At 39.1% G+C, this 18,833-nt stretch overlaps 1 protein-coding gene across 2 annotated transcripts in view; it reads left to right on the top strand.

Moving 5' to 3' along the window:
• The window catches only part of COL11A1 (collagen type XI alpha 1 chain), a 334,641-nt gene that overhangs the window by 134,837 nt on the left and 180,971 nt on the right, over positions 1-18,833 (top strand). For both annotated transcript variants that reach the window (XM_019501723.1, XM_019501722.1), the window contains exons 13-24: positions 1,250-1,333; positions 2,212-2,268; positions 5,867-5,920; positions 6,850-6,903; positions 7,028-7,081; positions 9,244-9,297; positions 12,229-12,282; positions 12,410-12,454; positions 14,152-14,205; positions 14,302-14,346; positions 14,757-14,810; positions 15,277-15,321. In XM_019501723.1, coding sequence (XP_019357268.1) covers positions 1,250-1,333; positions 2,212-2,268; positions 5,867-5,920; positions 6,850-6,903; positions 7,028-7,081; positions 9,244-9,297; positions 12,229-12,282; positions 12,410-12,454; positions 14,152-14,205; positions 14,302-14,346; positions 14,757-14,810; positions 15,277-15,321 — 654 coding nt within the window. The remainder of the gene's footprint in view (positions 1-1,249; positions 1,334-2,211; positions 2,269-5,866; positions 5,921-6,849; positions 6,904-7,027; positions 7,082-9,243; positions 9,298-12,228; positions 12,283-12,409; positions 12,455-14,151; positions 14,206-14,301; positions 14,347-14,756; positions 14,811-15,276; positions 15,322-18,833) is intronic.

Genomic DNA, 18,833 nt, shown 5'->3' with positions numbered 1-18,833 from the left:
TGTTACAGAGTACTTTTGCTTCCAGAAAAGGGAGATGAATCAAGATGAGAAAACAGGTGTCCTATCCTGCAGGTGGTTCTGCCTTTGGCATGCAACATAAAACAGAGATACTCACTTGTAATCTTTTGAAGGTCATTTAGTATGTTTATAACACAGAAAACATGTCAGCACTTTGCATGGATTGGACATTTCTGATTTAATTCAAGATACTGCAGTTTTTCTTGCTTGAAGGTTTGTAAGCATATTCATCACAGTACTGCTCTCACTAGTCAGCAGGAGGAGGAATTATTCCCAAAGCTATTAAAGCTATCATACCACAGGGTGGCAAAACGCAATATATTACTGAATGCAAATGAAAAGATTTTTTCCTGTAGAATATTGCTTAGGAATTTATAAATAGAATGCAAATTACAATGGAGCATGTTTGGGGAGATACACTGGGTATAGATGCTTATTGGTTGCCATTACTATACTTCCACTGAATGCTTATGCTTCCCCATACACCAGTTGTATCAGTGAAGAAAGGAGGCATTTGGAAAATGTATTTGCTGTTTAAAAGAGAAGCAATGAATGATTATTAAAATGTGTTATATTTTTGAGCTAGTACTTTCTTGAAAGTTCTCTTAGATAATGTACAGGCATTAATTTATAGAGCTACAAAATGCTGAGTCTTTGGGGATGCTTTGTAATATTACAAAATTATAGTACAATTGAGGCACACAGAAGTGTTATAGCTAAAAAGTTGCCTCAAAAAAGAGCTGTCTACTAAGGAAATCAGAAGGCTTGATCCTTGGGTTTCCCTGACCCAGGGAAGCTCAATCACTGACAGCCTACCATAGGCATTTTTCTGCTAGTAACTAAAATTACTTTGACTTTCGTTACTCAAGAATGATTTTGGTGCATGTTTTTGTTAGTGCTACTTTGCAGACATTAAAAATTGATTTGTCTCTTTCACTTGCATTTTAATGGCACGTTACATAAATAATAAGAGAAAAAAAACAGACTTCCTGTTTTTACAAAAAGTTACCATTTATATGAGATTAGGCTTATTCTCAAATTCAGTTATCAGTTGCTTAATATCCACGTTAAAACCAATGTCACTGCTTCTCCATCTTTTGGAAATGGAATGAGTGACACCAGAGTAAAACCAAAGGAAAACACCAGGCACAATGTCTTAAGCAGCAGTTTGTACAATTACAGTGAATACCTTGTTTACTTTGACTTCTTTTTTTCCTTTTGATGTTTGTAGTTCCGCTTTGGTGGTGATGGGGAGAAAGGTCCAACAATCTCAGCTCAGGAAGCTCAAGCCCAAGCAATTCTTCAGCAGGCTAGGGTAAGACTAACGTTTTTCCTAATGGTCAAGTAAATGTGCTATAAAAATATGTCTGTACTATACTATAGTACTATAGTAGCAGGGACCTTTATAATATATATATGTAGAGGGGAGGGGAGGGAATCTTCATTCACACGTAAGAACCCTGAATGTAAGGGCGGCATATTTAATAAGTTTGCTAATTCAGTATGGCCAACACAGCATCTAAGCAGAACACTGCAGGACATTGGGCTGATAGTTTGCTGAGATATCCAGATCAGTTTACTTGAATGTTTACTTGCATGTTCTGTTGATTCTGGAAATTATGGTATGACCTCCAGAAAACATATTTAAGGTGAAACCATTATGCTTCATGCTTTCTGCGTTGTCTAGCCTTCCAAATGGCTTAACTGACCGACAAGTCATCATCAATGTGGCTTAGCTACACGAGTGTGTCTTGAAATATTAGGGCTTCTTGTTTAGCCAATAGTAGAACAGTTTTCAACTATAGAGACAGAGTTCCAGTTCCTAGTATTACCATTCCCTTGTTAAAATATAATCATGTTTTATAACTCTTCCTACTGAGAGGACAAAACCTACTATGCAAATATAGGCACATTCTATTACAGTCTCAATAAATAGAAAATAATACAGATGTAGGGTAACATATTGTTTGTACACTTGTGATAGCTCAACATTTGCTATCTTTCCCTTATGCTTTTTAACACCAGTTTAAAAGCTGAGCAACATAAACATCTATCCATGGCCTAAACAGCTACTTGCACCATCAGTGAATGAATGAATGAATGAATATGCTATTATATAATTTTCATATCTGGTTTTGTAGCTTCCTTGCTTTTTCTTGGAGTATTTTAGTGGGGTTCTTTTTTCATTCACAGATTGCTATGAGAGGGCCACCTGGCCCCATGGGACTCACTGGAAGGCCAGGTCCTGTGGTAAGTTACATAAAATGAGGATAACAATTTAAGTATAGATATCAAACGTCCATGGAAGTAAGCATGCCAAGGAGCTTTTAGATTACTACTCAGTTTGGCACTGTGATCCTGAACCAACATTTTAAAAGCACAGGACATGTAAGAAGAGTAGAAAACCGGGTGGGAAGCTGGGCAGTTTCTAAAGTACGTGACCAGTCTACTTGTAATTGCAATATTCTCTCTTAGGAAATTGATACTTTGCAGACTCAAATAATCCACTAAATGTCATAATTTAGCACTTAACATCATTCAGAAAACCATTAACTTATACCTACAACAAGACAAAATAACAACTGCTACAACAAAGATCATAGGCTTTGTAGAAAAGTAGTCTTTTCTAAATTTATCCCAGGTTATTATATTTATTTTCTGATATATGATGTAGCCCTTTGAATTTAGAAATCAGTAGATTTGCTTTCTTGGAAGGATTAATTGACAGCTATTCCTCTTCCCCTACCTAATCTGTTCCTCTGCTTTCTGCTCCATGCTCTATCTGCTGTTGTGTTCCCTGCCCCTTCCCTGATCATCCATGTGCCACACACGGAGGCTGCCGATGCCATTGTGACATGTGCCACAGATTGGCCACACCTGATTTAGATGATCTTTGCTACATCCTATTATGCAAAGCATCATTAAAATATTGTCCAATTGTACCACAAATTGCAACTTTACCATTCACAATGACATAAATCAAACATCTGTTTGCAAAACATGGGCAAAAACATATTTAATTATTGTATTTAATGATAAAGCAAGTCATCAGAATAGAGCAAGTAATAAGAAAAAATCTGTGAAATGTTGCAACTAATATCCAAAGTACATTTCCTCTTTCTCCATTTCTCTTGCCCCTTCCTTCTTTTATGTGCTCCTTCAGGGAAAGCTCATATTTGAATAGTAGCTAGTGTTTCAGCATCAGGAACAAGTTATTCCCCCTTCCTACCTTCTATTTTTTCTTCTTGTTATCCTCACTTCCTTAATATACAGTTTATTGAATCCACTATTAGTTAGCAAGGAAGAAGACAGATTAACAGATATGCAAATTGCATTTTGTGTAGAAAAGTTTTTCTTAACAGGGGGGAAAAATTGTCCCTACTTGTCGCGCCACAGGCATGTGCAGTTTGTGGTGCCACAAACCACTTTGTGGTGATACAAACTGCATGTGTTGCCCATTAAACCAGGCATGGCACTGCTAATTTTGCAGCATGGGCGAAAAATTTGCTCTGGGGTTTTCCCATGCTGGGGCTCATTGCACCCCAGCCAACTCTGAACAGCTGGCTGGGACACAGTATTCCTCAAGATGGGGAAGCAAGCCACCCTGGGCAGAGCGCCTGCACTAAAGCATGTGGAAATGGGAGAGTTGCCTGCTTCCATCTCCCAGGGCTGCCCTTGTGCTGAGGCACATAGAAATAGGAGACCTGCAAATTTGTGCCACTGCTAGTTGCACTGCTGCAAGTGCATGCCCCTGCTCATCTGGTTGCAGCCATTGAGGACACCTTTTTATGTAAGGATGACAGAAAAGTTGACAAAGTGGCTTTGTTCCATTGTACCCCCTCAGCACAAAATGTGAAAGGAATATCTGTGGAGGGAAGGACTCAGTCTGATGCCCGTATATTTCCACAACTTTTGGCTGCTGGATGTTCCCTCAGAAATTATTGGCAGCTGTGGAATTGTGGAATTGTGGAATTGCTGTAAATTTGTACCCTGTGTTGATCTGGCAAGCTATGTCCCTAGCATCATGTAGCTTCAAAGAGCTCCTTTCTTGCCAAGTTACAATGAGCTACTGAAAGACCAGTCCCAAGGATTTGGCACTTCTTATTTATATAGGTAAAATGTTGTGGCTTCAGCTGACTTTCAACTGAAAAAAAAGCAAAGTTTACTCTGTCTTCCAAATTGAAATTGCTGGTCTTTAACAGTAATTTTCAAATTGATATACTGAGACAAATTTTCTGTTGACATAACTTTCCTAAAACTAATTAAATTGTCCCTGATGTCCAGCAGAGAGTTTGGCCTACAGACTTTTGGTTGATCACAATAAATTAAATTATATTTATAATAAATCATTTCAATTGGTTTGTTTTTACACACAAAAAAGCCTAATACCCTGTTTTCAATGGTGTAAATCAAGGGACTTAGAATATCACATTCAGCATATGCAGGCACAATAGATATTTAACTATAATTCACACTTACTCCATTTGTAAAAAAAAAGCAGTAGATCCCTGGAAGGGTGTAGTTCTATTTATTGATAGTTTTGGCCATGCTCCAGTGCTGGGGCACATGTTAGAAACATCAGTGATTCTTTGTATGCTGTTTAATGACTAGCTGTTTTGCTCTTAAACCACCAGGAGGCTCTAGAAATCCAGCTCTACTGATCTGGCAAAATTTAAGTCAAGATTCCCAAAAGTCACTATTAATTTTTGGTGCCTTAGTTGCTTGTGTGCATAACTTGAGATGTCTCAAAAGTGGACTAATTTTCAGAGGTTGTAGAATTCTTACCTTCTGAATAGTCAAGTCCAATCAAGAACTGGAGCGAGCAAATTCATTAGTTACTTTTGGAAATCTCAACCTTAACTTGACATGTATTTGGTTTTTTAACTGAGAGAATCCCTATTAAATATGTTAAGAAGCATATTAACTGTGCTGTAAAAAAAAAACAACCCTTTCCTTAGCCAGGAAAAGTTGCTGTTAATTTTTTAACTTTATTGGGTAAAGCCTTCACACAGTTAATTTATATAATACATTTATATAAGATTTTTGTCTAAAGAGGTTTCTATTCATTGTGTAAATGTATCCTGGACAAAAGCTATTTTTATACAGATAAACTGTTGTGAACAGACAACAGCTAACCATGACATCTGTTTCATGTTCAGAAACAACTCAGGATAGGATTGTTACTTTAGAAAAAATGCTGAATTGAACTGATACTAAAATCCTGTGAGAGAGAGTAGCTTCTTTCATCCTTTATTAATGCTGGGATTTTGTATTTTTATATCTCAGATAATATAAAAAATAGAAAAATATAGTTATGCAGATTCAGCATATATTTAGAGGCCAAAATGATTATGAATTTGATACAAAAAACCACTAGTAAATGAAATAAATGGATAGGAGTCTTTCCATTCATTACACTGATCTCAAAAAAAAAAAAAAAAGCCTTCAGATTGTGCTGTATTTTGATAGCTATACAAAACCAGAGAAATCTGGTTTCAAGTCTTGTTGGCTTCTACCTGGTACAGGAACCAATCATGAGTTTTAAAAGCCTACATCCCTACTGTTCTGGTATTTATCTTGCAAACACTAGTATAGAATGAAAGGGTTAAATATGATCCTGTTTAATTCAGTTGGTTTCAACCCTTATTTTAGGATTGAAGATGTTTTGAAACATAGTTTGTCAAACTGCAAGGAAATAGAATTTCCAGTTCCACAGACTTATGTGCTGGTTTCGTAATCACTAATTTAAAGGTGCTCCTATTTTGTAATTAATTTATAAAACATCTCTGTTTATGTAGCATGTTTGTGTTTCCTTAAACTTACAGTATATTTTGTGTATTTTATAAAGGGTGGACCAGGTTCATCTGGTGCTAAAGGTGAAAGTGGCGAACCAGGTCCCCAGGTACAGTAAAAATTACTGGAATATTTTACCTTTTTTTGTTTTCTAACACATGGAAATACATTTAGATAATTTATTATAGATCAACTAATTATATCTTTTTTACAAACAACTAAAAGACAAATAAGTTTGCTTGGATAGTGCTGCAGGAAATTGAGTAGTGCTCCATGAAATTCATTTTGAAATGTGAAAGTAACAAGCTGCCTTTATGTTAAAAAAATGGTCAATTATCACACAGTGTAATTTCTTGAAAACCATTTTTTGAAATAGCATTACAGGCTCTTTTCTCCACTCAGTTTCTTACATGCTTATAGCTGCCATTAATGTCAGTGTCTCCAGTCTTATGACTAGAGGATGTGATCTTATCAGATTTCATAAACAGAACAAGGTTGAACTCAGAAAGTAATTAAGCAGGAAATTTCCAAGAAAACTTAAATGGTACCAGAGTGGCATGGGTGGCTCAGTAGCTGCTGCTCTTCTTTTTTGTTTGTAGTGTATCTGTCCCTCTGCACTGGTATTAGAAACGACTAGACTGTGGGCTGCAGTAGACTTTCAGCTAAACCTATAGCTAAGTTCATCACCACTTGTGCACATTGGGCATTACTGAAACATTTTTATGACTATAGTTCATGCTTGTATGAGAATTTGGAATGTAAAAAGAAAGTGTTTGTCAAAATAATTATCTTCATGACTGACTTTCATTTTGATGTTGCTAAAAAAAAGTTTTTGCAGACCAATGGCTTGAAATTTCCATAGCCATCCTATCAAGATACTGCATCCAAAATCTTTTATGTAGTTCTGAAAAATCACAGTTTGGGTATTTAAAAGACTAACTCCTTATGCTTTTCTTCAGTTAACTTGTTTAGCTAGCTGTTTGAGCCTTGTACTACCATATGTAATATGATTTTAAGAACTGACTTGTTTAAATTTAGGGTCCTCGAGGTATTCAAGGTGCCATTGGTCCAAGTGGAAAACGGGGTAAAAGGGTAAGTAATGCAGAAGCCCAAACTATATTTGGTTTAAAAAACCTGAAATCCGCATGAAAAGCAATTCTTCCTGATTGCGTTGCATATCATGAGTTGGCCTCTTTGTGTTTGCATTTGTTTGCAGGGTCGCCCAGGTGCTGATGGTGCTAGAGGGATGCCAGGAGAACCAGGATCAAAGGTATGTAATGATCAGGGATCCAGGGTTTCCATTTGTGATGGAAAAATGCAGCAAAACCCAGATTTTCTCCTTTAAAGGAGAAAAACATGTGAAATGATAGGTTTCCCCTTGCAGGCTGGCAGAGTTCTGGGCTGGGAGAGTGGGAGGAGGGCAGTCAGGCAGGAGGTGCCATGTTCATGCACACACGTACATATGCACATGGCCGCCAGGCAGCCTGGAGAGCAGTTCCTGAAGGTAAGCCTGGCATGGGGGTGGGGGTGGGGTGACGGGGGATTAAGGCTCCCATAGTGAGGGAGGGAGAGAGTTGGGCAGAGCCTGGGTGGTGCGTGTGGTTTGGAATGTGTGGCCATAGGGTCCAGGAGGGGAGTGTGATGGGGCCACAGGCAACTTGTCCAGGGGGTGGGGGTGTAGCTCCCCACCACTGTGTGAGCTCCTAGGGGGGCATGTGCCCCCCAGTTTTGTGTTCAGGGTGGAGGTGGGTGTGGGCTGGCAGCTGCAGGCTTGGGCTTCCTGCCCTGCTGCCCTCCCCCTGGGACCTCTGTGGCTCAGTGGGTGGGACCTACAGCTGCAGGTCACAGCGGGACAGGGAAGCTCAGTGCCATTCCCAGAAGCCCATGCCACCCTGGTGATATGGGGCACAACTTTGTGCCTCCAGCCCCGCTGCTGGAGCAGGAGGTGCTTCGCCACGGTGATGCAGGGCTCACGGTGGCAACACCGAGCTTCCTCATCCAGGTCCACTCTGCCACACTCTTCCCTGCTGTGCTAGGTCCTGCCCACTGGGTTGCAGAGGCCCCAGGGGAGGGCAGCAGGGTGGGGAGTCCAAGCCCACAATAGGCAGCCCAGACCTGCCCCTCCCTACCAACCATGGGCTCTGCTCAGGTCATGCCTGTGCAGGAGGGGGAGCTGGGCTCCATGCTCTGCTCTGCTGCAGCACCTGCCCCATCCCACATGTGGCACTGCTGCAGGGGAGGGCAGGAGTCTGCGGACCTAGGTTCCTGGTCCTGTAGGCCTGGGAGCTTGGGGCTCCTTCTGGCAGGGCTCAGGGGCAAGGGGCTGTGGGTGGGGAGTGAGGGTAACCACCAGGGGTGGCAGAGGCAGTAGGAGGGGAGTGAGGGATGCCAGCAGAGCCAGGGGGATGTGAGTGGGGAGTGAGGGGCACTAGCAGGTCCAAGGGGCTGTGGGTCGGGAGTGACTGGCAATGACATGAGCAGGGCACCGGCATATCAGGTCTGCTCAGTGCCACAAAGCAGTAAGGGGACACAGCTGAAGCTGGACCCGCATCCTGGTAAGTGAAGGCAGCAGGTGGAGCTATGATTTTCTGTAATAAAAACCTGAAAACCAAACTCCAAAATTTATTTTATTATAGTGATTGAGGCACTGGTAGGCTTCCAAATGGCTTTATAAGTGTAAATATATCAATAAAACACTGCGTTCAACTGATAGGTATATATATAGTGGCATTTCATCTTAATCACAGAAAAAATGTGGATTTGGGGGGCTTCAATCAGAGAATTTGGACTTTTTTTAAATCATAGAGTTTGCAACTTTTAAACAGAGAATACCAGGATCCCTGGTAATTATGAACCATGTGACTGTACTTCAGTCACAGAATGAATTATGCATATTTTAAATCAGGACCAAACTTTTAACATGCCAAACCAAATGTAAAAACAATGTAGGAATCTACTGTGCAAGGAAAATATTGAGGTTTCAAACAGGTGGGTTAGATGTAAGAATCATCCATTTAAAAAGATGTGAATTAATAGTAATAGTTGTGTAACCTTTAAGCAAATTGATTCTTTGGACCGTATTCTGACCTCACTAGAACTATTTTAAGTGTTGCTGGAATTACCTCTGCAGTTCTAGGGCAGGAGTTAAGCCCTTTGTCTTGCTATAGTTTTCATTTCATAAAAGACATAATGACAACAGATTGTAAAATATCGTGTATAACAACTTCCTCTGCTTTGAACGAAAGACATAAGACTACAAAGAACCAATTTCTGTATGTCTGGATATATGTGCTAAACTTCAATAACTTATTCAATAGGTGTACGCGTGCATCTGTGGGTAGAACTTAGCTCACCGAGATGAGGTGTAATTTTACTAAGAATATTACAAAATGTAATAGATGTTTACTAAGGCTGTAATTTCTTCTTTCCTAGGGTGATAGAGGGTTTGATGGTCTTCCTGGTCTGCCTGGTGAAAAAGGTCACAGGGTAAGATAAACATGCATGTTTATATAACAACTTATGAAAACGGTGGTAACATTATATCAACTTAAAACAAAAAACTGTTCACTATGAACAGTTTACTGGCAGAGAATGTAAGAATTTTATGTTAAAACATACTGTCAAGTTATAAATGTAACAAATGTTTCAGAAAAGGAAACCATTAACATGGAAAATAGTTAACCATTCACATCAACATTTTTTTGGTTTAAATATAGTTCCAGAGATTGGGCCATATTTTCAACTGGTGCACCTTCTTTAATTTGTTTCAGATCAAAGATTTTGCCATATGGATTTAAATTGATTGTTCAAAACAGGTTGTAATATCTCAGTAAATTAATGCATATTATTTATACTGTGGGTACATAGAAATGAACAGAGGAATGCAGAGTTTTACAAGAGTTTGGAAATATTAAATGTTGCAGCTGTCTTAAGAATATCACCTCTGACTTCATTCTTTTTAGCATTGTTTGAAATTTTTCCTAATCATATAAATTAAGAGAAGTTAAATGGCTAAGCCTAATGTCTAATGCATGGGGATTGCCTCAGTCTGGGAACCTCAGACACAAGCTCCAGAGAACTTTGGGAAAGACCAGATCTGAAAGCTATTTTTGTTGTCTTTCACTTGTATGAATTTAGGCAACTTTATAGTTATCCTTAGACAAACAATGTAATATTATTTGCCTGTTACACCATAAAAATCAGTCGAGCTTGATTTCACTTAGGCCTGCTTGGGTGTGTAGAGATACCGGTGGAATAGCCTTCTGTTTTGAATTGCATCCTTTCTCCAGGGTTTAGCCTCTGTGCTTTCCATAATGCAGTTACCCTGTTAGTACCCTGTTATGCTAGGCACCATAAAAGGAGTATGGAGAAAGCTAGACTGTGATTTCCTTCTGCCCCATATTGGAGCTAGCCTGCAGCAGATGTGAGAAAAACCTTTACTTGCCACGAGTTTTAAGAGATACTTAGTATCTCAAGCCCTTTGTTTAAATGCAGCTCACACTTCTCTTCATCCTATTTTCTCCATCTTCTTCACAGATCAAACTGAACCCTAATTTGATGTCGTGACCAGCAGAGGGTGATAGCAAGATCTGGTCACCATTTATCCTCACATGTTATGTGACAGCTAAATAATCCTTTCAAACTGGCTCAGGTTCATTGAATCCATGTCATTCTTCTAATCTGGCATAGCTGAGCTGGCAATTTTTGGGTGTATCTACATGAGACGCTTTATTGTGCAGTAGATTAGCTGCTGCACATGGTTACATAGTGACACTTTACTGCACAGTAGATTTGTCTACTTCACAGTAAAGCATCACTATGTAATAATGTGCAGCAGCTACTGCACATTAAAATAGGTTAATGCACAGTTTTCTATTACCTGTAAATGCAGGTAGTAATGCACAGTAGTGCATGGGTACATAGCTGCCCAGGCAGCAGGGTGCTGTCCCCTCCTTAGGCAGCTGCCTGCTTTCTAGCCCCTATTCCAATTGGCCAATTGGAGCCAGGACTGGGACATTGTCCCCTGCCCCAGCAGTTGCCTGCTGCCAGGGCAAGAGATAATATTCTACTCCCCCTCCACTCCAAGATCAGAGCAGAGGCTGGGCAGTAGGGAGCTGCCCAGGGCAAGGATGTGGGGTGGGAAGCAGCTGCCCTGGAAGTGGGATAGCTCCCTCCCTCCATTCCCGGGAGCCCAGGCCTGACCCTGGTGCCCCCTGCCAGCTCAGGGATGGCACCTGGGGAAGCCTAGAGCTCCTCCTGGCTGCTGAATGGGAGCAGAGCAGAGCAGAGCAGGAGTAGCCCTGGCCTGAACTGCTCCTGTTGGGAGCAAATTTGCTCTTGATGGGCATATATGTAGATGCTCTACCAAGGAAAACTTACTACGTAATATTTTACTGTGCTGTAAGCTTTCAGCACATTAATTGCATGTGTAAACATGCTCTTTGTGATCTTCAATGTACAGAATAAACTTTTTTTTCATACTTTAAATATGGATGAATATTTTCAATGAACAAAATGTGTGCAAATCATACATTTGCAAGTGTTAATAAAAAGAATAATCTTTCCCAAATTTTCTATCCTATTACTTGATTAATACAAAACAGTAACATGAAAATGAGAGTGTGGCAAATCTGAAACAAATCAGTTCAAAAAAAAAATTAGATGGATGCAACCCTTTAGATTCATTGCGGTCTATTACCAATAGTAAAATGCACAGAAAAGAATAAACAGATAAAATTGTTTCTCCTATTGTTAAATGTCAGCCATGAGAGAACTGATGTTTAAAACACAAAACAAAATCCTTAGAGTATTCTTTTAACAATTTTTTTCAGATCTAGTCATTTTTAAGCTAGTAACAAATACTGTAATTTCCAGGCTGGATGTCCATCTGAATGATAAACTTTACCCAAACACAAGTTGTTGGGTTAAGCGTAGAGAAACTGGAATAAAGTCTGGACAATATAGGCCACGCATTTTACTTTATACATCTGAGGATCCAGCAAATAGCTGTAATCACTTCTGACCTGGTGCAGATTGTTCATTTCACCATCAGTGACACTTGTGTTTGGGGTCTGTTGATAGGGCTAACTACCAGCTGAACACTCATGTTTTTTTCTTCAGCCATATGTGCCTGTTCTGAAGCTAAAAACACAGTTTTATAGACACTGATAATAACGATATTACTATACCACATCTCTGAATTTTAATTCTTTCTCAGATGAATCTGCATAATATAATTGCAGATAACTGCATACTATAACTCATATATTTGTATGTATATGTTTGCTAATGAAGCAACATTTTATATTGAAATACAATATGCAGCCAACACGTTGGTTTTCATTTCACTCTCCCATCCTTTATTGTTTCCAACTCTCCAGAGTTGCGTTGCTTTAATAGGACTTTCTTATCCTGCAGGGAGATCGTGGCTCACAAGGACCTCCTGGTTTACCCGGTGAAGATGGATCAAGAGTATGTTACTAACCATTTCAGATTCATTATATCAGTGGTAAAATCTAAAATGAGTTCTTATGCAATGGAAATATTTTGGTGGCATATACTCTTCACATTGAAACTTCTATTTCTTATTTAATGATAGGGAGAAGATGGGGAAGTTGGACCAAGAGGTCTTCCAGGTGAAGCTGTAAGCAAAACTTTCCTACTGTTCTGTTTCTGGCTTATGCACTGACCATTTAACAAAGTTAAATCAGTCTAAGATTTGTATCACTTTCTTTTCAGCTTTTCTGAGCCTCTAATATGAAAAAAGGCAGTCCTGTATGAAAAGTAAACAGTAGGACTTTTTTTTCTGGATGAGGGAGAACTCCAGCAAAGTGTCTAGAATTGTCAGGGATGAATTTAGCTCATTATATGCAACTTCCATAATTCTTAGGTCTGATTTTCATTTTTTACAGCTGCTTAACCTCACCAGGATTTAATGGAATTGTTTCTAATTTGCATCAATTTAAGTGAAAACACAGTCAAGCCATTGAAACTTCTAGGAATTATCACTCTCCATGTAATTACAGTACATTGGAGCAGCCTCACTGCTTGTGTATAGCCGCCCTTCCCTTTTGCTCATGCCACTGTTCTCCATTGTATGCTTTTGCTTATTTCTTGCACAAATATTCCACTGATGCATGTTGAAATTCTGCAGATGCTGTCAGTGCAGAGCAGCAATTTGTAATACAGACAAAAAGCACAGGTTTGAAAAGGAGAATTTTATTTTAAAAATCTGATCTATACACTTTGTAGTCACAAAATAGCCAAAAAATATGCTGAGTCAAAGCGGTGGTGATTTACATCCAGTCAACATGATGAAATGGGAGTCGGGCCTTCCTACTTTGACAACTGTGTATAATGACATAAAAAATGAAAAGCAGAAAACACTTAACATTATGTCAAATCAAAGTTGATATAATAGAGAAAATCTGACTCGAGAGAACAATTTAATTGATGCTAATGGAATTACTTGTGTGAGTAATTTGAGGAAGTCTGGTGTTTTTTGTGTGGAAATATTTGCATTTGTTGTTGATGCTAGTAATAAAAACAATCATAATAGTACCCCAAAAGAATCATTTTCAGATGTTGAACAGTGATCCTTATCATTCAGAACAGCAGCATTTTTCATTTGGTGTAGCAGTAGAGAGGATGATAATAATAATATTAAAAAACCCTTTTTTAATTAAATAAATACATACTATTTTATGGGTCAAATCCTCCATTCAGCACTCAGCCAAAATGTTTGTACTGGGTGCTGTGCCCGTGTTGAGGCCAGCTCTTAGAAAAAAACACCTGCCCACCTCATAGCTTCCTTCTCTAGCATGGCAATCAACATGAGGCTGCTTCTGCCCATACTCTAGTCCTGATGTAGAACGTAAGGAAATAAGAAGTGCCATACTTGGTCAGACCAATGCTTCACCCAGCCCTGTATTCTGTCTCCAGCAGTGACAGTAGTAGATGCTTTATAGGGAGAACATATGAACAGGGTATATGTGGAGCAGTGATGCATCTCTATGGGGCTCCACGAGGTCCTTTCAAGGTTTCCATGGGGTGCTGTACAATACTACTACTGTTAGGTGTGCAAGCACCTACATATGATTCACAAGATACTCCTAGATGGTTCCAGTAGGAATCCATAGTGTAAAAAAGCATTCTGACCTATTGTGCTCTTTCTGAGGGGGTTTTTTGCAACAGAAGAATTGCTCAGTTATTCTGGCGTAGTCAAGAAACAATTCCCACTCCCTACCTGCTACCTCCCTCCCTATGCAGTCCTGATCCCTACCTGCTTTGTAAAGAAAACTTGCACCTACATTTTTAACAAGATGTGTTTCTTTTCTTCAGGGTCCACGTGGATTATTAGGCCCAAGAGGCACACCTGGTCCCCATGGACAACCTGTACGTATGGCATAAAGTGAGACATTTTACAAGTGCAGTTTCCAGCATGAAATAATTCCACTGAATGTTTGCTTCAACTTCTCTTCTTTGCTGCAGGGTGTTGCAGGTGTTGATGGCCCCCCAGGCCCAAAAGGAAATATGGTAAGTGGATAATCTGGGAACTAAAAACAAACTCTGGGAATCAAAAAATCATTTTTTCTCCTCCTCCCTCCCTACTGTTTAATTAACTGTTCAGTTTGAAATTAAGATTCCCCATGAGGTTACAGTAAAGATAATGGCTTTGTCACATTACAGCCCAAGAAGCCAAATTCTGGTCTCATTTAACTTACAGTAGCCCCATGGACTCTAGAGCTCAGGGTAAAAGTGTGGGCAGAATTTTCCTCATTTTAATAAAACATTAGTAATAATTATTTAAATTGAAAATCAGTCAAAAGAGAAAGGTTAAAAGACTGTAAAATGGAGAAATAGTGATATGATTGTAGTTCCTTTACAATGAAGATTTGTAATCCAGAAGCCCAAACCTAATGCTTCTGTTTCCTTTTTCCTGGTAGGGTCCTCAAGGGGAACCAGGGCCTCCTGGTCAACAAGGAATCCCAGGCCCTCAAGTAAGTGTAAAAATAATCCGTAAGCTATACCATATTTACTAAACAAATACTTAATGAACACAAAGTAGGTCAGGGTGAGCAGTTCATATAAGGAACTGATAAAGCCTGAAGGATTTTATAAATAATGCTGAAAATGTGGATCGTGCAGTGGGAGCAGAATTTTAAAGCAAGCTTGCAGAGGGCTTTTTTCATTCAAGAGAAAAATGACTCATTCAGTGTTCCTGGAATGCCAGCAGGAATGGCCACACCTGTAGGACTGTTGTGAATAGGATCTTGTTACAGACTTCATGCCAGAATAGTAGCTTGTGCAAAAGTCACACACAAAATTCTTGATCTAACCAGGTAAAAAAAATGGAAAACACTGATATTTGCCAACCTGTTTAAACAAATTAATGTGGGACTTTTTAGTAGGGAAGATGCATATTGTTATTCTTTATTTCTCTCACACTGGCTTCTTTTTTAATAGGGGCTTCCTGGTCCACAAGGTCCTATTGGGCCTCCTGGTGAAAAAGTAAGTTATAACATTAACTCCTTGTTTCATAGTCAGTGCAGCTAGTTCACAAATCATGTTTGTGTGACTAAGGGGCTTGCTCGGTTTTAGGTAATGGTTACCTAAGATCTTAAATGCATTACCAAAAACCACCAAATACATGAATGAACAATGTGGGTCTGATTCTTCTTTCATTTCTACTAGTGTAACTTCCACCCTGGACTTACTCTCTTGGTACTAGGTTAAGAATCTAGTCAAAAATATGAAGCCAGTACCTCATAAAATACAGGGACCCAACTCCAAGGCACTGAAAATGACTTTTATTTTAATTACTTTTATTCTTGGATTAGAATAAAGCCCCATGTGTTTATCTTTGTCCTTCTTTGGGTGGTTCTTTTGTAACATGTAACGATGTCAGCATCAAAGATGAAATTCATTTTAATTATTTCCTTTCTCCAGTTGAGCTCCCTAATTGATTCTGCTCGGTTTTCTTCCTCATACACTGTTTAATATTCTTTTATTGTTCTAGTATCTCAGTATCAGGTAGGAGGGATGGAAAGAGAGTTTAGGAAACAGTACGTACACTTTTTCCCTGCCTGTCTTCCCTAGGATATTATTTTAGGAAGGTGACTGAATCCACAATATGCATTCTACAGTCTTTCACACAGGTATATCAGGACCTCCAGCTGTCAGAGATGTGGGGGTGTAAGCAGGGGTGGATCCAGAGATGGTGCAATGTTACAGTCCCTGTTTGGCTATGTTGCACCATAACCTCTCAGCACAGGTTCTGCCCGGAGCCAAGAAACTAAGCGCTCCTGCGACCGCCTGTCCACTTCTTTCTTCTGCTGCTGAATTCAGTGGGGAGAGGGAAGGAGGGGAAAGGCAGACAGCAGGGATATCCCCCTGCTGGGCTCTGGAACTATTTCATCTACACCCTGCCCTGATCAGCAGGTGAGTTCAGAGCTTACTATGAACTGAGGGAAGCAGAGTTGAAATGGTACCAAGTGTAGGCCCTTCTAAGAGGAGAGATGTTTTTTCTTCTCTCCCAGGTGTCACAGGCACCCATGTGCAAAAGCCCGTTTGAGATCCTGAGGCTACATTTCCCTCTCCATTGCCCCTTTCTGTATAATGCTTCCATATTCACCAAAGATTGAGGGTTATTTTAAAAACACCACATATCTTCTGTGATTTTTCCTGAACTAGTGCAAATTAACTTACATAGCGACCATTCACCTGAAAGCTTTCCTGTGAACACACTTCCTTGGGTGCCTTGTTCACAAGTCAATGACAAAAGAAGCATTGGTAATTAAAGAATTAAGAGAAGGATTTCTCAACAAAATCTGTTCATATAGGCCAGGGGTTGGAAACCTTGTACCACTAATGGGTAACCAGCTCCTGCTGGGTTCACAAATGTTTGCACCTTCTGGTGATCAGCAGGGTATGTGGAGAGAATAGATGGAAAAAGGTAAAGAGTAGGACTCTGGAAACACTTCATCTGCTGCTCTGGCCACAGTGTGTTGCTGATTTCCCAAACTAGGAAATCTGTTTCTTCATGGGCCATATCTGGCTCTGCACCATAGGTTGCTGACCCCAGTGTAGACAGATTTCCCCTCCCAGATTCACTTCTAACTTTTTTCTTTTGGAAACCCAGCAAAATGGGAAAAAAAAAATATCTTTTCATTTTTCATTTAAGTGAACTCACTGTTATAAATCAGTATCTTTGATTGGAAATGAGCTGTAAAATTTTAAAATATTAATAAAAATTCCTATCTTCTGACTCGGAAAGCTTCCCTATGGAAAGCATTCCTGTCATTAGTATGTATTAAATCTTTTCACTGTCTAAATGTGCTGATATAGAAAAGGGTCCTTCACAATAGTGTGTGTCAAAATTTTAAATGTCACAGATTTGTCATCTCTCAGGATCAGTGTTCCTAGTCATATACAGATCGTATCTTAAAAACAGTCTTGCTTTGGTGTGATAGATTTAGGACAGTTAATCTATTCTGAGTACACACGCTGACGGCCTCACCCTGAAAACTAGCTAATGGGTGGCTCAGCTCTTACAATCAACCCAAACAAAATCAATGCAAGAAAAGCTGTACAAGTGTTTGAGGGATGTGAAATGGTAGCAATCTTATGACCCAGCATGACTGAAATATACTCAAAATTAGCATGAAATAGGAATACGGCCTTATGAACAGTAATGATTTTGTTGCTCTGCAGCAGTTTTAGTTGGTGAATGTGCCAATGACATGACACTAAAGAGGAACAGTTTCCAGTTAAAGGAGGATTAATTTATCATCATTCAGCTAATTTAAAACACACAGGACAATGCCTATAATGCTGTTACTACTTTTAGTTTGTTCTCTTATTTTATAAATACATTATTTATGAATTTTCATAATGCTTGTATTATTACAGTCCTTTGGAAGCCCAGACAAAATACTGGGTTTCATGATATTCACATCCCTTGTAAATAAACAATTGTAATTTCTTCTTCTCTTCATGGTTTTCACCAAGGCACAGATATTTTGAGACTGATTATTTTTTACATTTGTCTTTGTTTCTAGTTGTACGCTTTGGGGTTTTTTTATTTCAAGGGCCATAGACACCTTGGTACATCTCCTGTAACTCTTTGATGAACACTGACAGATATTTCATTTCCAAAAATTTTATTCTGCTTTACCGTAAACTTAAATTTATTTCCAAATTCAGCTCTGTTTTTGTTCTTTTTAAGAATTCCAACAAGTAGACAGTCAGCTGTCATTTCTGGGTTTTTTGACTCATCATCAACATAAAAACTGTGCAGAATGTTAATTTACCCCCTTTAAATGAGAATAAGCTTCCCTTTGCTTTTCTGGGACCAGTATTCCCCTTTCTAGTATTTCTCTGCCTTGCATGCCCCTGGATGTAGGAATGCATTATATATCTCTACTTATTCCTTTCACACATTTTTATGCATTTTAGGGGTAATGATCAAATAAGCAATTTTCCTTCTTATCTGTGTATTCAGTGTATTTCAATACATTTTCTAAAAGAAGAGTTGGTAAAAATCATGATGAACCTAAAAATACATGCAGAACATACTTTACTTAATGCTGAAGTTTTGTATGGAATTCTTTAATAAACCCACCACTTTCCTGATGCTATTTTTCCGTATTCCCTCATTTTGTCACCACAGCTTAGCTGAAAAACATGTTTTTTTCTTGTTCAGGCATCTTTTCTTTCAGTTAATTTCCTTCCCTTGTTTTTGCTTTGCTTTTCTCTTTCATGCCATAGCAGCTGCCAAATGCTCTCAAGATATTATCTAACTTTAGACGATCCTATTTTGATGATTAACAAAATATAGCCATCTCTTACTTTTGGGGTAAAAGGCAGGTCAGCTTTACATTACAAATAGATCTCTCTGATGTAGCTGCAAGTACTTAACTGAAACAAGAATTGCAGTATCCATCTTCATCTAATTCCGCTATATAGAGAGGTATCTTTTCACATAATTCATCACAGTCCTGTGAAACTCAGTGTCACAGAAA

Source organism: Gavialis gangeticus, unplaced genomic scaffold (assembly GCF_001723915.1).
Source record: "Gavialis gangeticus isolate Ggan-Ray unplaced genomic scaffold, GavGan_comp1, whole genome shotgun sequence".
NCBI lineage: Eukaryota > Metazoa > Chordata > Crocodylia > Gavialidae > Gavialis > Gavialis gangeticus.
The sequence above is the reverse complement of the archived record's forward strand: the minus strand, read 5'-3'. Positions and strand labels throughout refer to the sequence as shown.